The 27,315-nt window shown below is 40.5% G+C and overlaps 1 protein-coding gene across 1 annotated transcript; it reads left to right on the forward strand.

The window, feature by feature from the left end:
• The first annotated feature begins 15,916 nt into the window (after positions 1-15,916).
• On the forward strand, positions 15,917-16,793 carry LOC131251575 (uncharacterized). Its single transcript, XM_058252346.1, has one exon. It carries the CDS (start codon positions 16,043-16,045, stop codon positions 16,592-16,594), a length of 552 nt encoding a protein of 183 aa, XP_058108329.1. The 5' UTR covers positions 15,917-16,042; the 3' UTR covers positions 16,595-16,793.
• The last annotated feature ends 10,522 nt before the right edge of the window (positions 16,794-27,315 follow it).

Below are 27,315 nucleotides of genomic sequence, written 5' to 3' on the forward strand. Positions count from 1 at the left end.
GATTCGGCCTTGGCCTGAGTTCAAGCTAAATTGTGGCTGAATGGGCATTGGGCTGGTTGTCTAGGACCAAAACTAGACCTAGGTATGTCTACCTAAAGGTCAACAGCCCAGCCTGGCTTGGCCTGAGCTGGTCTGCTAGTGCCTTTGCTGGCCCGGGACCTAGACTCTGTAGGGACCTGGTCAAGCATCAGCCCTGCCTTGCTGCAGACCGTTGTGGTGTGTACAATGGGGCCATGGTGTATGAGCAGTAGCTATGCTCTAGTGGGCAATCTTATGTGTGGGTGACCAAAGTCATTCTAAAAGTGCTGGGCCGGCCTGAGTCCCCTAAGCTCTGGCCCTAATTGAGCTGGAAAGGAGCCTTGTTTCTACTGGCCTGGCCTGGCCAGGGACGGTCAATGATCAGAGTTTTTAAATAGTCCAATCTAAGGCCCTGTTTGGCAGGTGCTTAAAAATGAGTTCATCTCGTTTTAGTTATTTCTAATTATGTATTAGGATTAAAAATGATCTTGATAATCTGTGATTATATTAAGGGGGCATTTGGATCGCAAGTTACTCAAGCTACTTATGCCTCAAGTAACTTATCTTGGTTTTTACTTTTTTTTTTTTTTTCTAACCCGCACACCCACTCTCCTCACACTTACACACCACCTACTCACACCACATGGGCACTTGATCCCTGGTCTCATTGTTGAAACAGAGTCCTGTCTACCACTGAGCCATGGAGCCGAACCCTATCTTGGTTTCTACTTGTTAAGCTGAAGTGATTTACTTCAAGTAAAAAAGTTACTTATAATTGATCATAAACCAAACTTATCTACTGCTTTAGAAATAGTAACTTATTTGATGGCATCCAAGCGGGCCCTACAAATGATCTTGATAATCAATGATCGTAATCTCCACAATGAAGTGAACTCATTTTTAGGTGTCCATTGAGGGGGGCCCGAAGATTTTTTTTAGTATCTGTTTACGATGTGTCCCGTCATTGAATCATGACGCCGATCCAATGAGTATATTTAAACTGAATTTATGGTGAATGGGAACTTCTCACAAGCGTCTTTAAACCATCCATTATTCTCTTATAGTGTTGGCCCTCTTGATGATTGGATGGGGCCATTCATCATTGGCCTTCTCCTGGCCTGACATCAGGCCTAGCTTAAGAGCCCTAGCCCTAACCCTACAGTGTTGAGCTGCCCAAGCGACGCCCCGGGCGGCCTCCGTTGCCTCCCCAAAAAGTGAGCTAACCACCACCCTTTGCTTTTAACTTCTCTTTTCTTAAAGATCTAAATTATCAAAGTTTTGAAACAATTCAATCTAAGAATGTTTTCAATATCCATTTATGGTGACTCCCTTCGTGTAAACGGTCCATTCACGTTGTATACTGGTGGCTCTCTTAATGATTGGACCAAGCTAAAAGGCCAAAGCCAGGCCAATTCCAGCCCAGCCCAGCCCGACCAGCCCACACACCAAGCCTAGATTTCATACCCGGACACCATATGTAATCTACTGGGCTTCAACTTGGGTATGCATGCAGAGAAGTGGGGTGCACTAGTCCCCATTATCCAAGGACTGGGCAGGAATAGGATACTTTCCAAAATGGGAATTCTTAAATACCATTTTCAAATGCCTGTTGGGATTCCTACTGTCCATGATTGGAGGTGGGAGATTGACTGTACAAGAGGTGCACGTGATCTCTTCCCAATCCATCGTGTACGTTTGAACTATAATTTTGTTTCTGGAGTCTTTCCTGCTAAATATGCTACATGTGGCGGGCATCTGAGCGTGAAAAAGGTGGGCCCACCAATGGAGAAAACCTATCCTGAAGATCAACCAGATTCGCTCATCAGGTGGTCGTGCTACTTTGCCCGTCGATTATGACTCTGTGGCCTGCTTGATGTGTGGATCTCTGTGGTTCATGCTCTAGGCTATCTTCATGGTGGAATCCACCGTTTGGTTTGCATGGCTTGTATTTCCTACACAACTGACACAATGGCTCCAAAGATGGGACTGGTTGAGAACTTATCATGCAGGTGGTTGTAGATGTTTTCTTTTAAGGTTCAGCAGTGCGACTATGGCAGGGCCGAGGCAAGAGGCAAGACCGCTGGCCATGGACTATGTCCCGATCTTGGTTTCCCTAGCTATAGCAGAGGAGCTGAGCCAAACACTGTCCAAGCCCCTGCCTCCATCAGGGTGGATAGGTTGTAAATGGGCTGGGCCTGGTTCTGTTTTAGCTTGGTTCTACTCAAAATTTGATTTTGTTTATCTCTGGTGTGGCCCATTGATAGCATAAGGGTGGGCCTTTCGATCCTCACTGTAGACTTATGGACACTCTCAATCAGCAGTCTCTCTCATGGTAAGCCCTAGACCTTCCCAACACAGGCTGGGCCTATGTTGGCTTGCTGTAGTTCAATCCTTCAATGTGATGTTTGTAGGTGGGCCGTGTTTGGTGAAATGATCAAGTGGTCATTTTTTCCGCCCAACAATCACTCTGCCCAAACGAATTTTGTAAACTGCTGTCTGGGCCGAAAGCACTTTCACGGTGCGGCCCTTATGTGAGGCCCACCTTGATGTATGTATTCTATATCCATGCCGTACATCTGTTTTTCTATATCATTTTAGGTAGGGGTGTACACGAGTCGATCCAAGTTGAACTGGGCTCAACCCGGCCCGGCCCGGTCACCAGCCAAACCCAGTCCGAACCCGGCCCGGTCCGGCCATCTAGCCAACATGCCTAGCCCGAATTAGCCTCGATCAGCAATCAGGCGAGTTCGGGTCAGTTTCGGACCTTACAACAAGTTCATAGGAAGGGCTTTGGCAGGTAATCCGCGTCCCATTATAAGGCCCTCGATCAACGGTTTAGATAGTTAAACTATATACTTAATAAAAAATCTAACTAGTCAGGACATTATAATTCATTTTTATATTTGGATGAATGTAGGCCGTTTAAGTTATACGTCTGTGAGGTGGATGAGTCACTGTCACTTCAAAGATGGGTGGTGAACTATTCCAGAAGGGTAAAGGGAAAAGGGATAGGTAGGGTTTTGAAAAAATAAAATAAAATAAAATATACACACCACTTGACCGAGTCGGGCCAGGTCAAGTTGGGATTTGGGCCGAGTCGGGCCAAACCGGGACGAAAATGGCCCGTCCGGACCCGAACTCAGTTCCGGGTCAGGCCAAGTCAAGCTTTTTTGGGCCAAGTTGAGCGAGTTAATCGGGCTAGCCCGGTTCGTGTACCGCCCTAATTTTAGGGCATGAGCCCAAAAATGAAATAGATCCAAATCTGGGGTGGACCATAACATAGGAAAGACTGGTGATTGACTATTAAATACTTCTTGTGGGCCATAAACTTTTATATCTAGCCGATATTTGTTTTTTGTTTTTTTCTTTTTTCCAATTCATCCAGGTTTTTGGACCTTATGAACAGGTTGGATAGCAAATAAATATTACAGTGGGCCCTAGGAAGTTTTTAATGGTGGGGCATTCAATCAACGCTGTTTCCTATGGTATGGTGCACCTGATACTTGGATCTGTTTCATTTTTGGGATCATGTCACCAAATGATGTAGAAAAATGGATAGGCGGTATGGATATAGAATACATAAATCAAGATGGCCCCATGGTAAGGGCCGCACCTAATCCGCTACCGTCTGCTCTCAGGGTAGTCTGACTCCTAGTAATTAGGCAGTTGCACGAACGCGACCTCCTAGTAATTAGGCAGTTGCACGAACGCGACTTTTTTATTTTTTATTTCTTGGGGATAGCTTGTCAGTGCACACCCATGTCAGTACACATACTCCATGTTGGCCACCCCCGCTAGTGATCGATGCCAAGAGCTCAAGTGTTGAAACGAGGTGTCTCCCTTCTGTCTGTCAGTTGAGCTATGGATCTGGGTGTGTTACACCGACTTGCTGCGACCTCAGAACCATGTATGTGGGTGCGACCCTGACCATAGGGCCCACTTCGATGTATGTAATGTATAACCGCGCCGTCCATCTGTTTTAACAGCCTATTTTAGGGCATGTTCTAAAAAACCTGAATAGATAAAGGTTTCACGTGGACCACACCACAGGAAACAGTTGTTATTACCATTAAAATCCTTTTGTGGGCCACACAGTTTTGGATCAAGCTGATATTTGTTTTTTTTTTTTTTTTTTAAACCTTTCATCCAGGTCTTTGTCACCTTATCAACAGGCTGGATGGTAAGAAAACATTACGATGTACCCTAGGATGTTTTTAATGGTGGGAGTTCAACGACCACTCTTTGTTGTGGTGTGATCCAACTGAAATTTGTATATTCTTCATTTTTGGGACCATTCTTCGAAACAATCTGAAAAAACATATGGACGGCGTGAATATACATTTCATACATCGAGGTGGGCCCTGAGGTTAGAAATAATGTGATGGTCGTTGGCCATTTTGCGGTTCCGATGAGGACGTAATCCAAAATATCTTCCCGAATAGCGTTAAAAGATAATCCAAACGTGTCATTTTCGTCCCTTTCCCTGCCTCTTGGGGAACGCGGCTTCGGTGGCATCGAGCTCGGTGGTCACACGACTGTGGGGCCCACCTGATGTATTCTTTTTATATCCACACCGTCCATCCATTTTGCCAGCTCATTTTAGGTATGTGTTTTATTATTATTATCATCGTAAATTTTTGCTAAGCCCACAGGGCGTATGGAACAAATGGATGGATAAAAGAAATCTTTTCTAGTTATTCATTCTTTCTTTGACATGCCATGCCTGGTAATTGCTAGATTTTCATCAGCATAAAAGATAAAACCAGATTCTTTTGACATGCTATGGCCCACCTGGTAATTGCTATATATGTTTTTTCTTTTCTGCCAATACGTGGTATTTGTACATTATCCGATCCTACAAAACATGGGCCACGCCGTGGTGATCACGTTGCAGGAAAATCTCTGAAATCGGATCGGGGTTAGTTGAATTTCATGCTAGACTCGCTCCATTTCCTTTAAGGCTCGTTGAATTTTATGTTTGCCTTACTCAATTTCCCTCGAGGCTGGTTGAATTCGATGTTTGCCTTGCTTAATTTCCTTTAAGGTTAGTTGAATTTCATGTTTGCCTCACTCAATTTCATGTTTGCATCTCTTAATTTTACTTGAGGCTTGTTGAATTTCATGTTAGCCTCGCTCAATTTGATTTGAGGCTCATTGAATTTCATGTTTGCCTCCCTCAATTTCCTTTGAAGCTCGCTAAATTTCATGTTTGCCTGGCTCAATTTCCCTTGAGGCTTGTTGAATTTCATGTTTGTGGCTCGTTGAATTTCATGTTTGCCTAGCTCAATTTTCTTCGAGGCATCTTGAATTTCATGTTAGCCTCATTGAATTTAATGTTTATTTCGCTCAATTTCCTTTGAGGCTCGTTGAATTTCATATTAGACTCGTTAAATTTCATGTTTGCCTTGAACTTTTCGTTATAGAAGAAATAGCTAGATCCGTAGCGATAGAACTAATGACTACGAATCTAATCAAGCAATGGCTATGCTACCAATAACTACGCGTATAATTTGTAGCCATATGTGTTTAGCTACGGCCTTCAGCCATTTTTTTGGTATTGGACGGTGGCACCGTCATATCCACGGTGCCACTTTGGACAAGACAGAGTTCCACAGTGGCACACTGAATGCAAGGGTATTTTCGTATGCAAATAGTGTGTCCGTGCAGGATAGTTTAGTTTTGGAAAGTAAAGTTTAGGAGTGCCTGGAAAAGCTGCTCGGTAAAAGGTGGGGTTTACAGTGATAAAAAACTTGATTGCCGTTGTTAGCAATGATGTTCAGCAACCTCCATGGTTTGGTGATCCATACCGTTGATCTCATGTTATCACTGTTGATGGGGGATATCCATTCTATCTCTCGTATACCTAGCCTTTTCTTACAAATAATATATATAGACTGTTAGTTAACTCTTTTCCTGGATGATTTGCTTGTTTCTCTTCTCATCAATGAGAGTATTGGAATCATCCAAATGGGGTCCCTCATTACAACGATGGACATCATATCAACGGTTGGATTAACGAATCATCACCCCACATATAGGAAATCATGCGCATCAGTGAATTATTCATGTATGGATGAGCAGCACCTTATAATCGCTCTCTCTCAACAATTATCTACCACATTTCATTCATCCTGTAATAAACTATCAGATGATTTTTACCTTTAAACATGTTTTAAATGAGAGGATGTCTTTTGGACGCTTTTCTGTTTTTTCACATGGGCTTAACAGTGTTTAGACCCTGTCAGAAAATGATAGTCATTGGCTGTTTTGCGAGTGGGAGGTGGACGGCTCTATTTCGACAAAAGACCATCCAGAATAGCGTTAAAAGATAATCCAAATATGTCCCTTTCCTTGCAAAAAGGGGACGTTGCTTAGTTGGATGCAAGGAGCCTGAGCTTTGTTGTTACCATACCGTGGGGCCTACCATGATATATATGTTTTATATCCATTCCGTCCATCTATTTTGCTTTCTCATTTTAGTGCATGTGCCAAAAAATGAAGCAGACCCAAATCTAAGGTGGACCGTACCACAAGAAACGGTGGTGATTGAACTCCCACTGTTAAAAACTTCATAGAGCCCATGTTAATGTTTATTTGCCATCCAACCTATTGATAAAGTCATATAGACCTGGATGGAAAATACGAATATCAGCTTGGTCCAAAACTTTTGTAACCCCCGGGAAGTTGTTAATATCGCGCGTTCAATCAATAATACTATTTTCCTTGCTGTGGCATGGGGATTTAGATCGGCATCATTTTTGGACTTATACTCTAAATAATTGTTAATGGTGAACATGCAATCACTAATATCGTTTTCTTTGTTGTGGTCCATGTGATTTAGATCTGTCTCAATTTTGGACTCATGCCCTAAATAGCTGACAAAATAGATAGATAGCATGGATATAAAATTGGGCCCCATAGTCCCAGGACCCACCGAATCCGTATACTCTGAAGGGTACAGGGTTTCTAAAATGGAGCACGGGGATTATGGAGAATTGGGATTTTCTTAAATACCAATTTTGAGAAGTTTCTATGTCCAAACGGAGCCTTGAATACATGGGTCGAACACCCATTGTTGTGTGAGTGCACGGGTATGCGTGGGGTGTGTGATAAAAAAAAAAAGAAAAAGAACAAACAAAAAAAATAAAATTGCTATCAATTGCTAAAATTTGAAAACTTTTTCCCAATGAGCAATTCTCTAGTTCTCTCATAGCATCATAAGGTATAGTGCTCTTAGTTGCATCGGTTCACTAGGACATGATATCAATAGATTGAATTGTCCATTAGCTCATAAGCACATTTCATGGGCCATGATGCAAAAATCTCAATGATCCAATCTATCATTGATTTGGCCTTATTTTATGGCCATCCACTTTCCAACCCATTGATGAGATGGTTAAAATTGCCTAACAAAAGTAAATATTCTTCATAATTATAAGCATTCCATGGTGGGTTCTAACAAATGGATGGATCAACCTTTTAAAAGATAATGTCAAATGGGTATATTTGTCAGATTGATGTGATGATTGAATGGTAACCAATGAGACGTGTGGGACCTAATGAACTGTATGGATCATGGATTGTAAGGTTTAATTATATATCCTAAAAATGAGTTTTTATTGTTTTAATTAGTTAAGACATGACCTCTAATGCAGAATAATTATTAATTAAAATGATATGAAATCGTTATGTACCATATGTTGTCAAATTATTTATTTATTTTTTACACTCACACACCACATTGATACTTAATCCTATGATCTCAGTGTTGAAACATAGTCTCTCTAACACTCAACCATGGAGCCTAACTCTATAAGCTAAAATATCTAATACATAATTACTTTTAATGAAAATAAGATGAGGCAGATTGGTCTAAGAAGGGGCACTATGGGACCTACCATTTTACGATATGTGCCCAATGATGAAAGGAATCTAAGGCTAAAGTGGACTACATGTTGGGGATTGAATGCTTACTATTAATAACTTTTTGGATTGCAGAAGTTTTGGATCAAGTTAACATTTGTGTTTTCTCTTGATATAGGTTTGTGTAACCCTATGAACACGCTGAATGGTGAATAAACATCACGATGAGCCCTAGGAAAGTTTCAATGGTGGGTGTCATTATCACCATTGGTTCCTATGTTGTGGTTCAATTGAGCCTTAAATCTGCCTCAATTTTGGGCTCATACCCTAAAATAATCTGAAAAAATTTGTGAATGTCATGGATAAGACCCGTACATTATGATGGCCCCACAAAGCCTCTGCTTGGATCGGTTTCTGTCCAAGCTAGATAAATTTCTTTTCAGAAATCCACCAAACATGGCCTTAGTGTTTTTAATGTGTCCAAGTTATTTTGTAGTGGCTACTAGGGTACTCCCCATCATGGAGTTCATACGTGTAGGGGTCAATGCTGGCTTATCCAAGCCATTGATATGATGAGCTCACCCTGGATGGACCATTCCTCAATCCTTTCCAATCTGTGGCCATTTTCCTTGATTGTGGATAGTTGGGGGATTAAAATATAATGAACTGTTCATCAGGTCCAACACATGCTTCTTGGGCTACCATGCAGACATCCCATCAATCAGACAAATATTAACCATCAATGGTTGTTATAATGTGGACTACCAACATGATTAGTTCAATAGTTCCAATCCTCAATTTGATCCATCTGTTTATTAGGGCACATCATCATTCCTTATGTTTCCTAAATAATCATTTTTGTTAGGTAATTGTAACTAACCATCTCATTTATGGCCTAGAAAGCAGTCTTTTCATTTCATTTTTTAACACACTCACCCACATGTACACCACATGAGCACTTGAACCTATGATCTCAGTGTTGAAATGTAGCTGGTCTACCACCAAGCCATGATTGTATAAAATAAAGCCAAATCAAGGATGTATTGGATTATTCAATCATTGTGGATTTTGACAATTTAAATAGATCAATCAGACTTTCCAAGTGAATTGATGTAACTAGGAGCATTATAAATTATAGTGCTCTAAGAGCATTAAAGCATCTCTCCTTTACTATTGTTATCCTTAGTAGTAGTAGTACCACCACCACCACTATAGTAGGGGTGTGACAAGTGTGAAGCATGTGGATAGAAGAAGGAAGAGATGTGAAAGGAAAGTTGGAAAGCATTTAGCTACATTGCATGGGTACATATAGGTAGAGCTGTATTCCAACCAAGTTCGCTCAGTTAGCTTGCTCGACTCGACTCAAAAAAGCTCGATTTGACTTGGTTCGAAATTGAGTTCGAGCCGAGTCGATTTGATTTTTTGAGTTCGAAAAAATTTCGAATTGAGTTTGAGCTCGCCCAAGCTCGACTCGACTCCGATTGAACCCCAACTCGAATCGAACCAGTTTGGTGACTCGGTTTCTTTGATATTGATGTTACTCACCAAGTGTTTGATGAAATGAGGTTACTCACCAAGTGTTTGATGAAATGGGGTCCTTACTCTTACCCGGGTGGTAGACTCCCTGGAGTTTCAACACCGGGTCAAGGGTTCGAGTACCCACGGTGGTGAAATCCCACAGCGTGCGTGTGTGGGGTGTGTGCGCGTGTGGTGTGAGTGTGTGGGGGTGTGTGTGCGTGTGTTAAATTTTTTTTTTTTTTTAAAAAGTGTTTGATGAAATGATTCAACGAAGTGTCGGCGGGTGGCAAGGAAGGTATATATATGAAACAAATACCATTTTTTCTTGATTTTGATGTTGTCTACAAGGTATTTGATGAAATACCTGTAAACAATTGCTGCTGTTTTATGTACAGTAAGAAATTGAAAGTGCACTCCATGTGTTTGTGAAAATGCTGTACAGACTCAATCTTGGCTCGAACTTGGCTCAAACTGGCTTGGCTACTAATTGAATCGAGTCGAGCTGGCTAGTCAGGCTCGAGGACCGAGCCGAGCTGAGTTCGAGCTGTGGTTAGCTAGTGGCCAAGCCGAGTCGAGCTGTGCCAAGCTCGACTCAGTTCAACTTGTGTACACCTCTACATATAGGGCTTTTAATTATGTGGGCAGAAAATTTACACCATTTATTAGGTAAATCGTACCTTGTTTGGCCTTGATTCCAAGAATTAGGTTGATCCAACTCTTATGTAACCGCATTATAAACTTATACTTAAAATGTCTAAATTTATATCATACAGCCAACTAAGTCTTATAATACCATAATTTTTAGACAATTCTTTCATCATGATAAGTCATCTCAGATGAATGGATTGGATAATATGTAAACACCATAGTAGACCCTTCACAAAATTAATGGCATAAGTTCCTTTCCAACCTTTTCCGATGATGTGGCCTACCTGAGTTTTGGATTATTATAAGTTTCTTTCCAACACCATAGTGACATTTGTAGAGTGGAATCTTAACCCTACAATATTGTTAAGCAGACATATATTTGAATTCCTAAAATATCTATAAAATCTCTTTATTGCAGACTTTATATACATATTAAATATATAAAGCTATTAACCGTTGGAAACTAATCATGGAGGGCAAAATGTTCCTACTATTTGTATTGTAATATAGATTATTTATTTATTTATTTATATATAGTAAGCCCGAAGGGCGTATGAAACAAATGAATCAATAAAAGGAGTCCTTTCTAGTCTCTTTCTTTGGCATATCATGGCCCACCTGATAATTTCTAGATTTTCAGCAGCATAAAAGACAAAACCAGATATTTGGACATACCATGTCCCACCTGGTAAAAGCTACATTTTCAAATTCTTTGACATGCCATGGCCCACCTGGTAATTGCTAGATATTTTTTTTTTCTACCAACATATCATATGTGTACGAGTGTAGGTTATCTATCCATACAAAAGGTTATCTAAACTGATAATTTCACAGGAAATTCTCCTCTCATTGGGCCACACTAGATCATATCATCGGTTGTCCTTTGATATTAAATTTGCATTCTGCCCAATGTGTGAATCAACGTGATTTTAATGCCAGGTAATCATCATGGTGTAGCCCACATTTGTAGGGATATGATTATTACACACGTGACAAAGGAAACTTATGATATTGATAATTTCTAAGGCGATCCATGCAAGGAGACCTAAGAAGATCTTTGCCGTCTCAACTTGTGTGTGAGGTGGGTACCATGGAATTCCTGGGCCCTCTTTTTTAGCCCCATCTAGAGTAATATGGCTTGATGTCTCTTGATCTTGGCCATCGATGGGATTTCCCTCATCAGGAATGACGTTCAACACACGATCTCTGTACAGGTGGCCCATGGTTTGGTGATTCAAACCGTTGATTTTTTGCTGTTGATGAGAGATTGCCCTTTTATCTCTCAGATATCTGGCCTTTTCTTACAACGAATGAGATGAAGTCGTTATGTACCACAGGTTAAGTTATTTATTTATTTTTTTACACTCCCACACTATATTGACACTTGGTCCCATGATCTTAATGTTGAACCAGCGTCTCTCTAACACTCAAACCATGAAGCCTGACTCTATAAGCTAAAATATCTAATACGTAATTACTTTTAATGAAAATGAGATGAGGCAGATTGGTCCAGGAAGGGGCACTATGGGACCCACCATTTTACAAATGTGCCCAATGATGAGAGGAATCTAAGGCTAAAGTGGACAACATGTTGGGGATTGAATGCTTACTATTAAAAACTTCTTTGGGTAGCATAAGTTTTGGATCAAGTTGACATTTGTGTTTTCTCTTGATGCAAGTTTGTGTGACCTTACGAACACGCTGAATGGTGAATAAAACATCATGATGAGCCCTAGGAAGATTTCAACGGTGGGTGTCGTTATCACCACTGGTTCCTATGTTGTGGTTCAACTGAGCCTTAAATCTGCTTTAATTTTGGGCTCATACCCTAAAATAATCTGAAAAAACTTGTGAATATCATGGATAAGACACATACGTCATGATGGCCCCACAAAGCCTCTGCTTGGATCGATTTCCGTCCAAGCTAGATAAATTTCTTTTCAGAAATCCACCAAACATGGCCTTATTGTTTTTAATGTGTCCAAGTTATTTTGTAGTGGCAACTAAGGTACTCCCCATCATGGAGTTTATACGATGTAGGGGTCAATGCTGGCTTATCCAAGCCATTGATATGATGAGCCCATTATAATGAACTATTCATTAGGTTCAACACATGCTTCTTGGGCTACCATGCAGACATCCCATCAATCAGACAAATATTAACCATCAATGGTCGTTATAATGTAGACTACCAAACATGATTAGCTCAATAGTTCCAATCCTCAATTTGATCCATCTGTTTGTTAGGGCACATTATGATTCCTTATGTTTCCTTAATAATCATTTTTGTCAGGCATTCATAACTAATTATCTCATTTATGGCTTATAAAGTTTTTTCGTTTATTTTTTTTAACACACTCACCCGCACACCACATCAACACTTGAACCTATGATCTCATTGTTGAAATGCAGTTGGTGCAACTAGGAGCACTACAAATTATAGTGCTTTGAGAGCATTAAAGCATCTCTTTGACGCAAGGATGAACGTGATGAGGTCGATCACCGTCTTCCTCAAGGATAACTACTCCGAATCCACAGGGCTTCTCCGGACTCCTCACAGAAACTTCTCGAATAGGAAAAAGCAATAAAAATATAAATAAATTTTATAAAATTTGTAATTTGATTGATTGATCCCTAATGTATCTCCTTACACCATTAATAAAGAAATTAAAAAATCAAAATTTGTAATTACCAAAAATAGTGAAATTCTAACTCTAATAAAAATCCTAATTCTAATAAAATTCTTCTAAAGCCTAGTTTCTAAAAATAAAAATTCCAAATAAACTTTTGTTAGAAGAGTCCTAAAATAATTACAAGTTATTTTTAAAAGAGAAGAAAATCTAAAACTCTAAAAATAGAAAAAATATTAAAAAATACAGAATTAGTAAAAATAGTAAATTTTCCTAAAAAATCATTTTTTAAAGCCGAAAGCACACGTTTTCCGACAAAACAGATAGATGCGACCCACAACTGTGGGTTGATTCAATTCACCTCGGATGACCCGTTTCAATAAAGATTGATAGGTTGTGCACCCCATAACGATACCCGGATCAAAAGTTACGACCAATTTACAGTCTATCTTCTTTTGGCCCCACTATGATAGGAACGTATTTGTGACATGTTCTACATCACTCTTTTACCGTTGTAATCCTTAGCAGTAGTAGGACTATTACCACCACCACTAGTAGGTGTACGATACGAAACATGTGGATAGAGGAAGGAAGAGAGATGCCAAAGGAAAGTCAGAAAACATTTGGCTACATTGCATGGGTACACACAGGGCTTCTGATTACACGGGCTAAACAATTAAACATACAGAAAATTTACATAATTTATTAGGTAAATTGCACCTTGTTTGGCCTTGATTTGAAGAATTAAGCTGATCCAACTCTTACATGAACCACGTTATAAACTTATACCTATAAGGTCTAAATTTTTCTTATATGACCAACTAAATTTTATAATACTATAATTTTTAGGTAATTCTTTCATCACGATAAGGCACCTCAAATGAATAGATTGGATAATACATAAACACCATTGTATACCCTGTGCAAAATTAATGGCATAAGTTCTGGCATTTTTTACTTTTTCCAATGATGTGGCTTACCTGAATTTGGATTATTATAAGTTTCTTTCCAACAACATAGTTACATTTGTAGAGTGGAATTCCTAAAATATATTTGAATGCCTAAAATATCCATAAACTGTCTTTATTGCAGACTTTATATACATTTTAAATATATAAAGTTATTAACAGTTGGAAACTAATTATGGGGGAAAATGTTCCTACTATTGGCATTGTAATATAGATTATTATTTATTTATTTTTGGTAAGCCCAAAGGGCATATGAAACAAATGAATCGATAAAAGGAGTCCTTTCTAGTCACTTTCTTTCTTTGGCATATCAGGGCCCACCTGATAATTTATAGATTTTCAGCAGCATAAAAGACAAAACCAGATATTTTTGGACATCCCATGTCACACCTGGTAATTCTCTCCTACATCAAAGAATGGCAAAGGAAAGCATAGAACAACAAGCACTGGTTAAAGCCGCTGCCTGGGCCTGGTACCAACACGGGTTCGGGTGCGAAGGCAGACTGGTCCATGATTTCAACCTCTAAGCGCAAGGCCGAGGTCGACCTCTGAGCGCAAGGTCGGAACATTTACTAATCAACGACAATACAAGGCGAGCTCATCTCAGGATGGCGAGACCCATCCTTAGGAGAACACAACATCGACTTCGACCATGACCTAGCCCAGACTACTATAACACAGCTGAACCTGCCCTCTGTGAGGACCGACCTAACCTCAATTAGGTCGATTCGCATCCTTGACCGAAGATCATGGAAATCGACTTCCACATGGACCACCCCAAGTTTCTAACCAAGTATCTAGAAAGATCCGCCACACAAGGAGTCCGAATTCTACTATAATCGGTTCCTCCTAAACGGGGATACGTGCCTTCTACGACGCTGCCTCTCCTCACCTATAAATAAGAAGGCCCCCCAATGGTGAGAGATACACGCAATCTCTAGACCTAAACCCTCGGATACTCAACCAAATCCAAATTCCTAACTTAGGCATTGGAGGGCCCTCGGCACGGGCCAGAGTCTTCTTTGTTTGTTCTTTGTGCAAGTTCATGAGCCGGGGAGGGCCAACTAGATTTCTGCATCAACAATATATTTGAATTCCTAAAATATCTATAAAATGTCTTTATTACATACTATACATACATATTAAATATATGAAGTTATTAACGGTTGGAAACTACTTATGGGGGAAAATGTTCCTACTATTCGCATTGTAATATAGATTATTATTTATTTATTTTTGGTAAGCCCAAAGGGCACGTGAAACAAATGAATCGATAAAAGAGTCCTTTCTAGTCACTTTCTTTCTTTGGCATATCATGGCCGACCTGATAATTTATAGATTTTCAGCAGCATAAAAGACAAAACCAGATATATTTGGACATGCCATCTCCCACCTGGTAATTGCTAGATATATATATTTTTTTCTACCAACATATCATGTGTAAGATATCTATCCATACAAAAGGTTATCTAAACTGATAATTTCGCAGGAAATTCTCCTCTCATTGGGTGGGCCACACTAGTTCATACCATCGGTTGTCATTTGATATTAAATTTGCATTCTGCCCAATGTGTGAATCAACGTGATTTTAATGGCAGGTAATCATCATGGTGTGGCCCACATTTGTAGGGATATGATTATTACACACGTGACAAAGGAAACTTATGATATTGATAATTTCTAAGGTGATCCATGCAAGGAGACCTAAGGATCTTTGCCGTGTCAACTTGTATGTGAGGTGGGTCCCATGGAATTCCCGGGCCCTCTTTTTTCGCTCCGTCTGGAGCAATATGGCTTGATATCTCTTGATCTTGGCCATCGATGGGATTGCCCTCATCAGCAATGACGTTCAACACACGATCTCTGTACAGTCGGCCTATGGTTTGGTGATCCAAACCGTTGATTCCGCTGTTGATGAAAGATTGCCCTTCTATCTCTCAGATATCTGGCCTTTTCTTACAACGAATGTGGACCGTTGGCAAACTCTTTTCCTCAATGATTTACTAGTTTCTCTTCTCATCAGTGAAATCGTTGGAATCATTCAAATGGGGTTCCTCACTATAACGAGGGACATCATATCAACGGTTTGGATCAACGAACAATGGCCCCCAATCAACTCATTGGGTGGCTCACCATCCATTTGAATTTAATGTACTGATGCGGACCACCAAAATCCCTACACACCATCCAGTTTCCCACCAAATGTAGAAATTTTTGTAGGCTCCTGGTGGGCCACCTTATCAATATTGCTCCCATTTAATTTCTGACCATTCAACAAGGGCCCAAGGTAACTAAATACAAGACACCTTCTTCTTCTCTTCAAGTGGCAAAAATCCTCAAAGGCCTATTTATTACCATTTTGAGACTTCTACAAGCAATTCTCTCCTGCATCAAAAAATGGCAAAGGAAAGCATAGATCAACAAGCACTCGTTAAAGCAGCTGCCTGGGCGTGGTACCAGCACGGGTCCGGGTGCGATGGCAGACGAGTCCATGAATTCAACCTCTCAAGGACGCACCAGGCCCCCAGACCATCTCGGTACAAACGTGAAACCATGCGGGACGTGGCCCATCGTCCGGCGGACTCATCATCACAGTCATCACACACACCTAAGCGGTTCAGCCCGGCGAGCCTAAGCCCAAGCCACACCAACATGTCGCTGCTCGACTCTTACGAGATCGAGAGGATCTCAAGGCAATTGGACCAGATACTGGAGTCCACCAACGCGTGCTTTCGCCGGGCTTACGTCATCGTCAACGGCCGAGATCGACCGAGAGGTGGGACATCGTCGGCGAGGGACATGGCAGGTGGGAAGGTGGGTGGAATTTGGGCCAGGCATGCTACAGGGATATGTAGTTCAAGGGGAAGTGTGGTGGAAGCTAGAGTATTGGACCGTGGACCGAGTAGGAAGAGTGGTTCGACCGTGAGGCTCGTGCATTGCCACCCATAGCACATGTTGCACTGTAAAAAGAGGTATGTTTGGTTTGGTTGGATCCTTACTCTTGCTCCGGTAGTAGACTCTCAGCAGCTGTGGGGTGTGTGTGCGTGTGGTGAGAGAAGGTATGTTTGGTTTAGTTGTGGACTTTTGGTACTTGTATTATATTCTGTCATGGTAGGTACATGTATAAATAAGGTTTTAAATTGGTGTATTGGATATCGTATCATTCACCACCCTTATAGCCCATATCAACGGCCCATATTGCTCCTGTATCGGGCTGATCAGTCAATAACAGCCATATCGGCTTAGGACGCGGTTTGTCCAGTGGCCCCAACACTCTCACCATGATCTATGTGTTTTAATATTGGCAAATCTGGAAATAACCTAAAAGATAGGCGGTTATGCGGAAAAATCTAAGTGATGTCTATCAATTGAAGGGTCACAGAAAAGTAGCGAGTGATTAAAATTTTCAGGACAAATCAAATGAGTAGAAATCCATGATTGGACGGTCTAGATTTCTTTTGTAAAACTATGCTACGTGCAGTTTGAACAGTCATCACCATTGATCAAACTTGGACTTTTTCTGTTTTCTAAATGGACGACTGTAGGACATTTAATGGATGGTTTATGTGAAACAATCCCAATTCAACGATCAGATGTACTTTAATCCGAGCATTAGGATGGCTAATCCATGTGATTTGAGAAGATGATAAGGTCCATGATAGGTTCTGTAATCTAGACCGCTCATCTTTAGTTAGAACACGCCATTCTGAAAGTGCAGGCATATCAAACATCTTACTCCGCCACACCATCAAATAACTGCCGACAGAACGCTATCCAGGAAGGGAAGGAAGCAGATTGGCTGGTGTGCCTCACACCAGCTATATAGCTGCTGTACGTGCGTGTCGTGCGAAGACGAGTACGGACACCCTTGAGCTCTGAGTTGTACGAACGGTTCGAAGGAGATCAAAGTTTCATGGGCCTCACAGTGATGTATTTATTATATCTACACCGTTCATCTATTTTTAGAGATGGTTTTAGAGCGTTATCTAAAGAACAAATTATATCTAAAGATTATCTGGACCATAAATAGCAGCGGAGAGAATGATTTTCACGGTTAAAACCTTTGTAGTACCCTCCATAATGTTTATTTTCCATCCAATATTTTCATAAGGTTACAAAGACCTGAATGAAGAGGAAATACAAATTTTATATTGATCCAAAACTTCATTGACCCTAGAAGGGTTTCAATGGTAGACGTTCACTCCCCCCACTGCTTTTTGCAGCGTCGTCCACTTCATAATTAGATCTGTCTTATTTTTCATCTCAAGCCTTAAGGCGGGCTCGCCAAATGAATGGTCACATACCTTGTGATCAGACCCACATAACTTGTTGACGCAATAAAGCTGTTATACAGCTGTGTGAGGTACACCAGCCAATCAGCTTTCCATTCTATGGGTCTGATAATGAGGTATGTGTTATATCCAAACCGTCCATCTATTTGGCGAGCTCGCCTTAAGGCTTGAGACAAGAAATAAGACAGATCTAACTATCAAGTGGACCACACTGAAAAAGGCAGTGACAGGTTGAACTTCCACCGTTGAAACCCTTTGTGGGGTCGCAGAAGTTTTGGATCAATATGAAATTTGTTTTTCCTCTTCGTTCAGTTCTTTGTGACCTTATGAACAGATTGGATAGAAAGTAAACATCATGGTGGGCCCTACAAATTTTTTAATGGTGAAAATCGTTATCTTCACTGCTATTTATGGTGTGGCCCATATAATCTTTGGATATGATTCATTTTTTGGATAATTCTCTAAAATGATCTCTAAAAATAGACAAACAGTGTAGATATAATAAATACATTACTATGGGGCCATGTAGCGTTGATCTCCTTTGAACCGTCTGTACAACTGGGAGCTTGACGAGCGTCAGTGCTCGTCTTGGTACGACACGTACCCAAACCAGCTATATAGCTGCTGTGTGGTACACCAGCCCATCCGCTTCCGCGGATTAACTACTAGCAGGCTGAGTGACGAAGACTAGCTATTGAAGTGACGTCACCTGATTCAAATGGGTCCACCATGATGTAATTTTTTATCCACTATGTCCATACACTTTTAGACACTACAAAGAAAGCATGACGCCCACCATTAAAAAATTCTAAAGGTGACCATAGTTTTCGTTTAAGCTGATATTTGTGTTTTCCCTTCTTTAATATATGTGTAAACTTATGAGTGGATTGGATCTCAAATAAACATCACGGTAGATATGAGGACGGTTTCAACGGTGGGCATTACTCTCCCCACTTTTTTCTTTTTTCTGCGGTGGGGTCCAGTCTAAGTTTGGATCTGCCTAATTCTTTGGATGATGCCCTAAAATGATGTATCCGGATGGATGAACTGTGTGGATATAAAACATACGTAAACTTGGTAACGTCACTTCAGCGGCGAGTCTCACTGCTCAACCTGTCAGTAGCTAATCCAGGAAGGAAGTGTCATGATTTCCAACTTAGCACTGGGAAATGGAAACGGTCTGGCTACGCCCCCCGCCGCTAGCCCGGTGGCTGGTGGTTGGTGCTATATGGGCCCCGCCATGATGTATGGGTTTCATCCATGCCGTTCGCCCATTTTTAAAAACATGAGAGGGATATAAATCTCAGGTGAACCACATCAAAGGAAAACAATAGTGATTGTATATCCGCCATTAAAATCCTCCTAAGGCCCACTGTACTTTTTATTTGACATCTAAACTATTGATTAGGTCATACAGACCTAGATGATGGAAAACAAAAGATTAGCTTGATCCAAAACTTTTATACCCCCAAAATTTTTTTAATGGCCTACGTTCAATCAACACTGTTTCTGTAATGTGGTCCACTTGAGATCCGGATATACCTCATTTTTGGTCTAATACCCTAAAATGATCTAAAAAAATAGATCCACGACATGGATCAAACACATACATCATGGTGGGGCTCACAGAGCACCGACCACCAGCCATTGGTGGGTGGCAGGGGGAATAGCCAATCCGTTTCCCTAAGGAATTACACACGTGGCAATGGTAACTCAAATCAAGCCGTTGAATAGAGGGTAAAAAAATCGGATGGACCTTAAGATAAAAATTACACAGTTTTTTTTTTTTTAAAAATCCTGGTGGGCCGATTTTTGTACATCTACTGAGAAGTCTTAAAGACAACAGGACCACAAATCTGGCAAGGGGACGCGGATTTCCTGCGAAAGCCTTCCACATGTAGTTCATGCGGATGGATTCTAGGTGGGGCCCGCTGCAATGTTAATGAGAAATCCAACCCGTCCATCCGTTTTTCAATCTCATTTTAGGACATGTGACAAAGATTAATGTGGATCCAAAACTCAACTGGGCCATAGAAGATGAAAAAGTGGGAAAGGAATTCCTACCGTCAAAGCCTTCCTAGGCTCTGCCTTGATGTTTATATGCCATCCAAACCGTTTATAAGGTCATTTTTACTGGGATGAAGTGAAAACACCAAAAAATTAGACCCATACAGAACTTTTGTGGCCATATAAATATTTCAATGGTGGCCGCTAAATCCCCACTGTTTTCTCTCATGTGGACCATTTGAGTTTTGGATCTACATTATCTGTCATGTATCCAGAAATGAGATTGAAAAACGAATGGACGGGTTGGATTTCTCACAAACATCTCAATGGGCCCCACCCAGAATCCTTGCGCAGGAACTTCCTGCGAAGGCTTTCCCTGAGAGCCGCGTCCGAGGGATGCCAGCGACAAGTGTACCGATAGGATGGGAGCGGATTAGGTGAGACGGTACCCCACTTACCGTGGGCCACGTTGATACACGTATTCTGTATCCACGCCGTCGACTCATTTTTCCGGATCATTTTTGGGTATTATCTAAAAAATTGAAGTAGATCCAATTATCAGGTGTACCATACCATAGGAAACAGTGGTGATTGAACGGCCCTCTTGTTAAAAACTTTTTAGGGCACACCTTAATGTCTCTGTAGTGTTTATTTGCCATCCAATCCGTTGATAAGGTCAAGTAAGCCTGAATGAAGGGGAAAACAAATATCAGCTTCATCCAAAAGTTTCGTGGCTCATCAACTGTCAATCACCACTGTTTCCTATGGTATGTTCCACTTATAATTGAATTGCTTCATTTTGGAATAATACTCTGAAATCATATAGAAAAAAAAAATGGATGGATAGCTTGGATACAAAATACTGGGCCCACAGCAAGGGCCACACTGGTTTGGGTTAGTACAAAGGGAGATGAGATGAAAAAGCAATCTAGGTTGGCCAAGCCTCTCCACATGAGGGGAAGAGCCCACCCTCCGAAGTTGAAGCTCTGGCATGGTACGAGAGGCACGTGGGGTGACACTCACCATGTGGCATAAGGCTGTACTTTGACTAGCTGTTCATACATGCGCAGCTGGTTACCTTGCAAACTCTATGCATATGTTAAAAGGCTGAAGTTACCCCGGTGCCCATCTCTTCAGCTAGAATTACACCTTATGTCCTTAAATCAAACTCACGAGATTTTGCTAGATGAAAATCTCAAACCTTAGTCATACAAACCCTTTCTAACCTTAAGCTTTACAAGAATTATAAGAAAATGAGGGCTATAAATACCCCCATTCCCTTCACATTTAAGATCATCCACCAACATACCCTCTCACTTATCCACTCCCATTTCAACTCTTCCTCACTCACCCCCTTAAACCTTATCTTAGCCACTCCATCCCTCCACCAAGGAGAAGAAAGAGTCATGGGAAAGAGTCCAGCCCAGGTTCAACTTAATCCAGTCTAATCTAGAGCCACCTAAGCCATCCAAATCTTAATACGAGACTCTCAGTCCAATCCTTGCATCGCTACAGTATATTTAGTTGTTCAATTTCCAATCTACTTCATCCAAAGCTTAACATTAGCGTTGTGCAACATTCATTTCATTCATTCAACACACCTTTCACTAAATTGACTCAGGAGTATGTTCTACGGCTTGCCGATATAATCAGATCCTACCCATCAGAAACTCAACCAATTAGTTCACACTCTATCACAATCATTGCATTCCATACCCCATTTGCATACGATAATGGATCCATAACCCTCGAGAAAAGTTAAATCCCATGAATTAAAGATTGTACAAAAGTATAGGCAGAGTGGGTGCTTGACACATTTCTTCTTTGTAACCATGATCCCTTACCCTGAGGGGCTGTTTGATTTCCATTCCAAGTGGTAAATACATGTAAATGTATGTCATCATTAATTACATTTCCACCTGCAACACTGTCGGTTGAAATTGTACTTGAATGATGGTGTTTGGTGGCATTTCATGAGCATTGTAAATGACAGTCATTATTTCCTACATAGTGTTTTTTTTTTCAATGTGGAAATTTGTTGCATGAGCACTGTAAAATATAGTCATTACAGCACTATTGAAGTAACGTCACCAAGTGTTGTGGGGCCACCATGAAGTATGTGTTGCATCCACACCATCCATACATTCGGATGGATGAATTTAGGGCATGATTGAAAGAATGAGGCAGATCTAAGGTTGTAGTGGACCCCACCACAGAAAAAAGAGGGGAGATTGACGACACCGTTGGAACCTCCCAAAGGTCCACCGTGATGTTTATCAGAGAGCCAAACTGTTCATCTGTTAATGTAAACTGTTCATATGTAAACGCACACATAAAAGAAGGGAAAACATACATATCACAGTGAGAGAAAAACTTTTGTGGCCCTTAGAACTTTTTAATGGTGGGAGTCACTCTCCCCACTGTTTTCTGTTGTGGGGTCCACTACAGGTTTGAATCTGCCTCATTATTTGGATCATGGCCTAGTATGATATCTCCAGATGGATTGACGGTGTAGATAAACAACATATGTCACTAACTTGGTGACGTCACTTTGAGACTAGCTACTCAATATGTCATATGTTAATCCGTGTCCGCACCGTCTTTGGTGAAACCGGAGCCGCACCTAATCCACTTCCACTTAATCCGGGGTACTCAGAAAGGACGTCAGTGTAAAGCCTCCTCCCATATGCTTGAAAAACCCACAAGTGTGATAACTCCGGACCAACCATTTTGTAAGATGACCCACAAGTATTCTATGGTACAAGCTGCAGGGAGTTATTCATATATGGTATAAGTATTCTATGGTATTTGTGGTCCGGATTCCACGCAAATATCCTAAATATAGTTGCTATAACGATCCACATACCAGGTAAATTAATACACCTGCATCAATCAGTTTTCACATAGCTTTGCGTAAACATTTATGCTAGAGACACGAATTGGGCCCACCATCACTTGCATGTTTTATCCAACACCCTACAAAACATCATATATCAATTTACCAAATAAGATATTGCAAAGCAAAAAGCCATGAACGGTTGCAAGAACATCTTATAGTGCTTTACATCAACATGATACAAGATATGCATCTAGATAACGTCCAGCAAAGTGTTATCTACCGTTGGACATCCACCATTATAACTTTAATGGTTCATAGAGATGAGCTAAACCGCCATAATGACAAGCAATACGCCTGGTAGAAACAACAGTGCAATACCGTCGTCTTCTTTGGATTTGATCTCTGCCTTCAAATGTGTGTGGGGGGGGGGGTGGGTTTGAGGCCCGTAATCTGAGGTATTTTGATGGCTAATATGATTAATTTAGAATTCCTGGCCATGCAACGCCTAATGTATAACCCTAATGTTATTGTAATGCCCCGTACTTTTCAGTACTCGGGTGTTACCGTATAACCAGACTTAGTATAAATACAAGCTAGGCTTAAGTGGACATTCACGTTCATTCTAATCTAAAAATCTAACCGTTGAAAACAGTTCTAATCCATACGTCAAGCTATCTACTCGTCGATTTCCCAGGATGGATCGTCATACCACTAAGGAGACTTATTTTCTTAGGATCCTAACTTTATTGATGGACAACTTTAGCCGAATTACGGATATACAATCCTGAATCACGAAATTCACTGTTCACCGAGTTTACAAATTAACGTCTCGTTAGGCGATCCACCCATTTCAACTGTTAGTTCAAAGGATCATCCACCCCATCATCAAATAAACCTGCTTTTCTTTTATGTCTTCAATCACAGTAGTGGATAAATCAAATCATCTATCAAGTCCCGAATTTATCTGTAGGGCAACCCACCACCTAGTTTCAACAGTTAGAACATCGAATACCTTTTAAGATCTAACCGTGAAAATAAGAAGATAACCATACATTAAGACCCATGTATTAAGGTTCACAGAAGCAACTTAGGGAAAAGTAGAATAAAATCTACAAGAACAATAATGATGATAATAATAATATAATAAAATAATAATAATAATAATAATAATAATAATAATGACAAATGATATTATTAAAAAGCATAGTAACATGATATTAATATTATAAAAGCATAATAGGTCATATAATACGTAAGCTAGCCATTGATTTCTAGCTTAAATGGCCCTTGGACCCTTTTTAACCGTTGGCGTTCAATCTCGGGATGATCCGACCCTTAGATCAATGGGAAGCCACCGTTAGAGCTAGGAATAAGCTCGTATAGCCCACTTGGACCTTGGATCTGCCCCATCTTTGGTCAGAGGGTATGATAGGGCCCACCTAGCGGAATGGGCGGAGTGGATTTATCACAAACATCACGATGGACCCCACCTCGCGGCGCAGGTGCATGGCAGAGATGTGCACTCGCTATGCATTGGATGGGGATGCCCAGTCAGACAGGGTTTACCCGTGCTTGCCTTAAAAAGGGAAAAGCTACCCCTGCTTGCCTTAAAAAGGGAAAAGCTCTCTCTCTCTCTCTCTCTCTCTCTCTCTTTGCCTTTAACAGAGGACGGACGGACGTCTGTTTGGAACGTCCATAGCCCACCATCACCACTCCAATGACGGATCCAAACCATCCATCTGACAGAGGACACATGTGAGACCAAAACCCACAAGTTTCACATGATTTAGCGGTTGTGCATGCACACGATTCTGGGTGCAAACAAGTCCCAAAAACACAATAATTCCAAAAATGGAAGCTGTTTTTCTTCCAGCTCAGCGATCCGCGTGAAAGCTCTCCCCTTTCTAATCCCAACCGTTCATTCTAGAGCAATCTTAGCCCCACGAAGCTAGGGTTTTTTGCAAAGAAAGAGAGGGACCGCACCAACTCCCGATTTTTTCAAAAACGACAGTTTCTTTCCAAACTTAAACCCACCGCCCAAATCTCTCCAAAGCTACAATGAAGCTTATCTGTAAGCCTTCTAGGGTCCCTATGGACCGTCTGAAAGAAACGGATTTGAGGAAGAAGCATCACTTTCGAAGACGCCATTATTGCCCATGTCGTCTTCCTCGGCCAATATGTAGCGTCCCGACTTTTCAGGATCCGAGTATACGACCCGTTTCCTAAAAACCCGAGTGTTAACCTTAAAGGATGGTCAAATATATTTTTTGTTCAACTATCAGAGTAAACAGATGAGCATAGAATGGACAAGTAAGCATAAAGAAAATTTTTTATTTATATTGAGAATATACAAGAGGTTGCCCATAATGACTTATACAAACCAATGTCTTGATATAACAAATACAAGAATCTACATGATTTAGTACATGAAAGATAACATAAGAATATAAACATAAGCCGCAAGACCGCGTAGCTCCTCGAGGTAGATACAGCCATGCAACCTTGGCACTTGTACCCGGCTCCTCATCAGCCTGAACCTGAAAGTCACTTAAGCCACCTGTGCTACCTATACGGTTATATATTTGATGGATAAGTGGCCAACTCAGTGTCAATTCCCCTCAAGATTATATACTACCGCATTAGGTAAGTATAGTTATAAAGCAAAGCATACAAAACAATACATGATGTAGGTCTTATTAGATGTATGGATGAGTGGAATGCAATCATTGCCTCGGGGATGCTCATCCGTGCGGACAGTGGGCTTGTCACCCATGTAATCATCGAACTTGGGTACATTATCCAGTCAGAATCATCGAACCTTGGTACATCATTCAGTCGGAACAATACGTACATCACGTACGATAGCAATATATGCTGGTCTGTGCTATGTATGCATGATTAGCTAATCCGTTATTAATCCAATTACAACCAACCATTTTAAATAAGCTTAAAGGTCACTACGGGGGCTTATCACTAGCGTAGGCCGACAGCTCGGGCATAGGTCTCATGCCATCATCCCCGGCTCATGAGACTACCATCTTAGGATGTTTAATGGAAACTCATCTATTAGTGGCCAATTATATTACTGTATATGGGGCTTACCATCGCATGATTGTATAGTATAAAATATAGAATTCATATACGAAAAATACCAGGACAAATCCACATAGGGCGATATCAAAACAAGCCACATAGGGCAATTATCAAAATAGGCCACATAGGGCGAGTGTCAAAACCATGCGATAAAAGACTATCCTTGAAAACCATTGGACACGACAACCCTGGATGGTAGGCCCATATCAATGGTCAACTTAAACCACCATTCAATAACCACTAAGTCGAAGGTCTATTATAATCACAACCAGTCGGGTTACATCCCAAGTATGGGTGTACATTTATAGGTGGGGGTTTTCCACTAATGTACCAGTTTAAATTCCATAAGCAATCCACAAATAATCTATAAACATGAACAAATATACAGGATGAACATTAAGCATGTAATATAGCAATTCAATTTCCTCCAGCTAACACATGTGATTATAAAAGGGAGATATCAATTATAAATTGAAATACAAACTATAACTTAAGCTAATGAGAAGATGGAAAGCTTAAGGGGAAGAATCATCACCTGATGTTTTGAACCATCTACATCATTGCTAGGAAGTACATGCGCCCTTAGGGTCGACCCTACCACGAGTTATGAAATTTTACAATTAGATTCGAGTTCCATGCACTCATGGCCCGAGGTTTGAATTGATTATTTTTAAGGTTTGATGTATAATTAAGGTTTCATACCTGAGTTTAGTCTTAAACTTAGATTCTAGGATTTTGAATCCTGAATTTATTAATAATAATAATAATATTATTATTATGATCGTACAACTAATCGAATAATTATTTATTATAGGAGTATTAATCCTTCAATACTAATAATGATGGTTCACAAGTTCATATTTAAATATACCAACATTATCTGATATCCCTATAATGACTAATAGTCTTTTAGCTAATACAAGTAATAACAGTAATACAATAAGGACTAATACTAACAATCATGTTAACAAGGATTATACTAACCCTATAATGAAAGTGACAATAATTACTAATAAATATAACAATAACTATCATTAATCAATCTAGCCGTGATAAAAATACCATGGTATAACATTAAGGATAATAAAATACTTCTATTTGATAATTACAACTTTGTTCATAATAACTGGTTTCAATGTAAAAATCTACTAATGACGACATAATATTAATAATGATAGTGGTTAATATTGAGCATCCATAATAACTAATATTAACAAAGTTATCCCACCAATGGTTAACCATAACTAGGTGGGCTTTTAGGGATCCCATGAACACGATCATTTGGGACTGCATTGGGGAAATCAGGCCCATCAATCTTGGCCCATTAAGATGGCCTGTACTGGGCCTGACTTTGGCCAGGTCTGGCCCAACACCTTCTGCCCAATGTAGCCCGAACTGGGCCTGAACTTTTAGCCCAATTTGGCCCAACTGTGATTTAG

Source organism: Magnolia sinica, chromosome 7 (assembly GCF_029962835.1).
Source record: "Magnolia sinica isolate HGM2019 chromosome 7, MsV1, whole genome shotgun sequence".
In the NCBI taxonomy this organism is placed as follows: domain Eukaryota; kingdom Viridiplantae; phylum Streptophyta; class Magnoliopsida; order Magnoliales; family Magnoliaceae; genus Magnolia; species Magnolia sinica.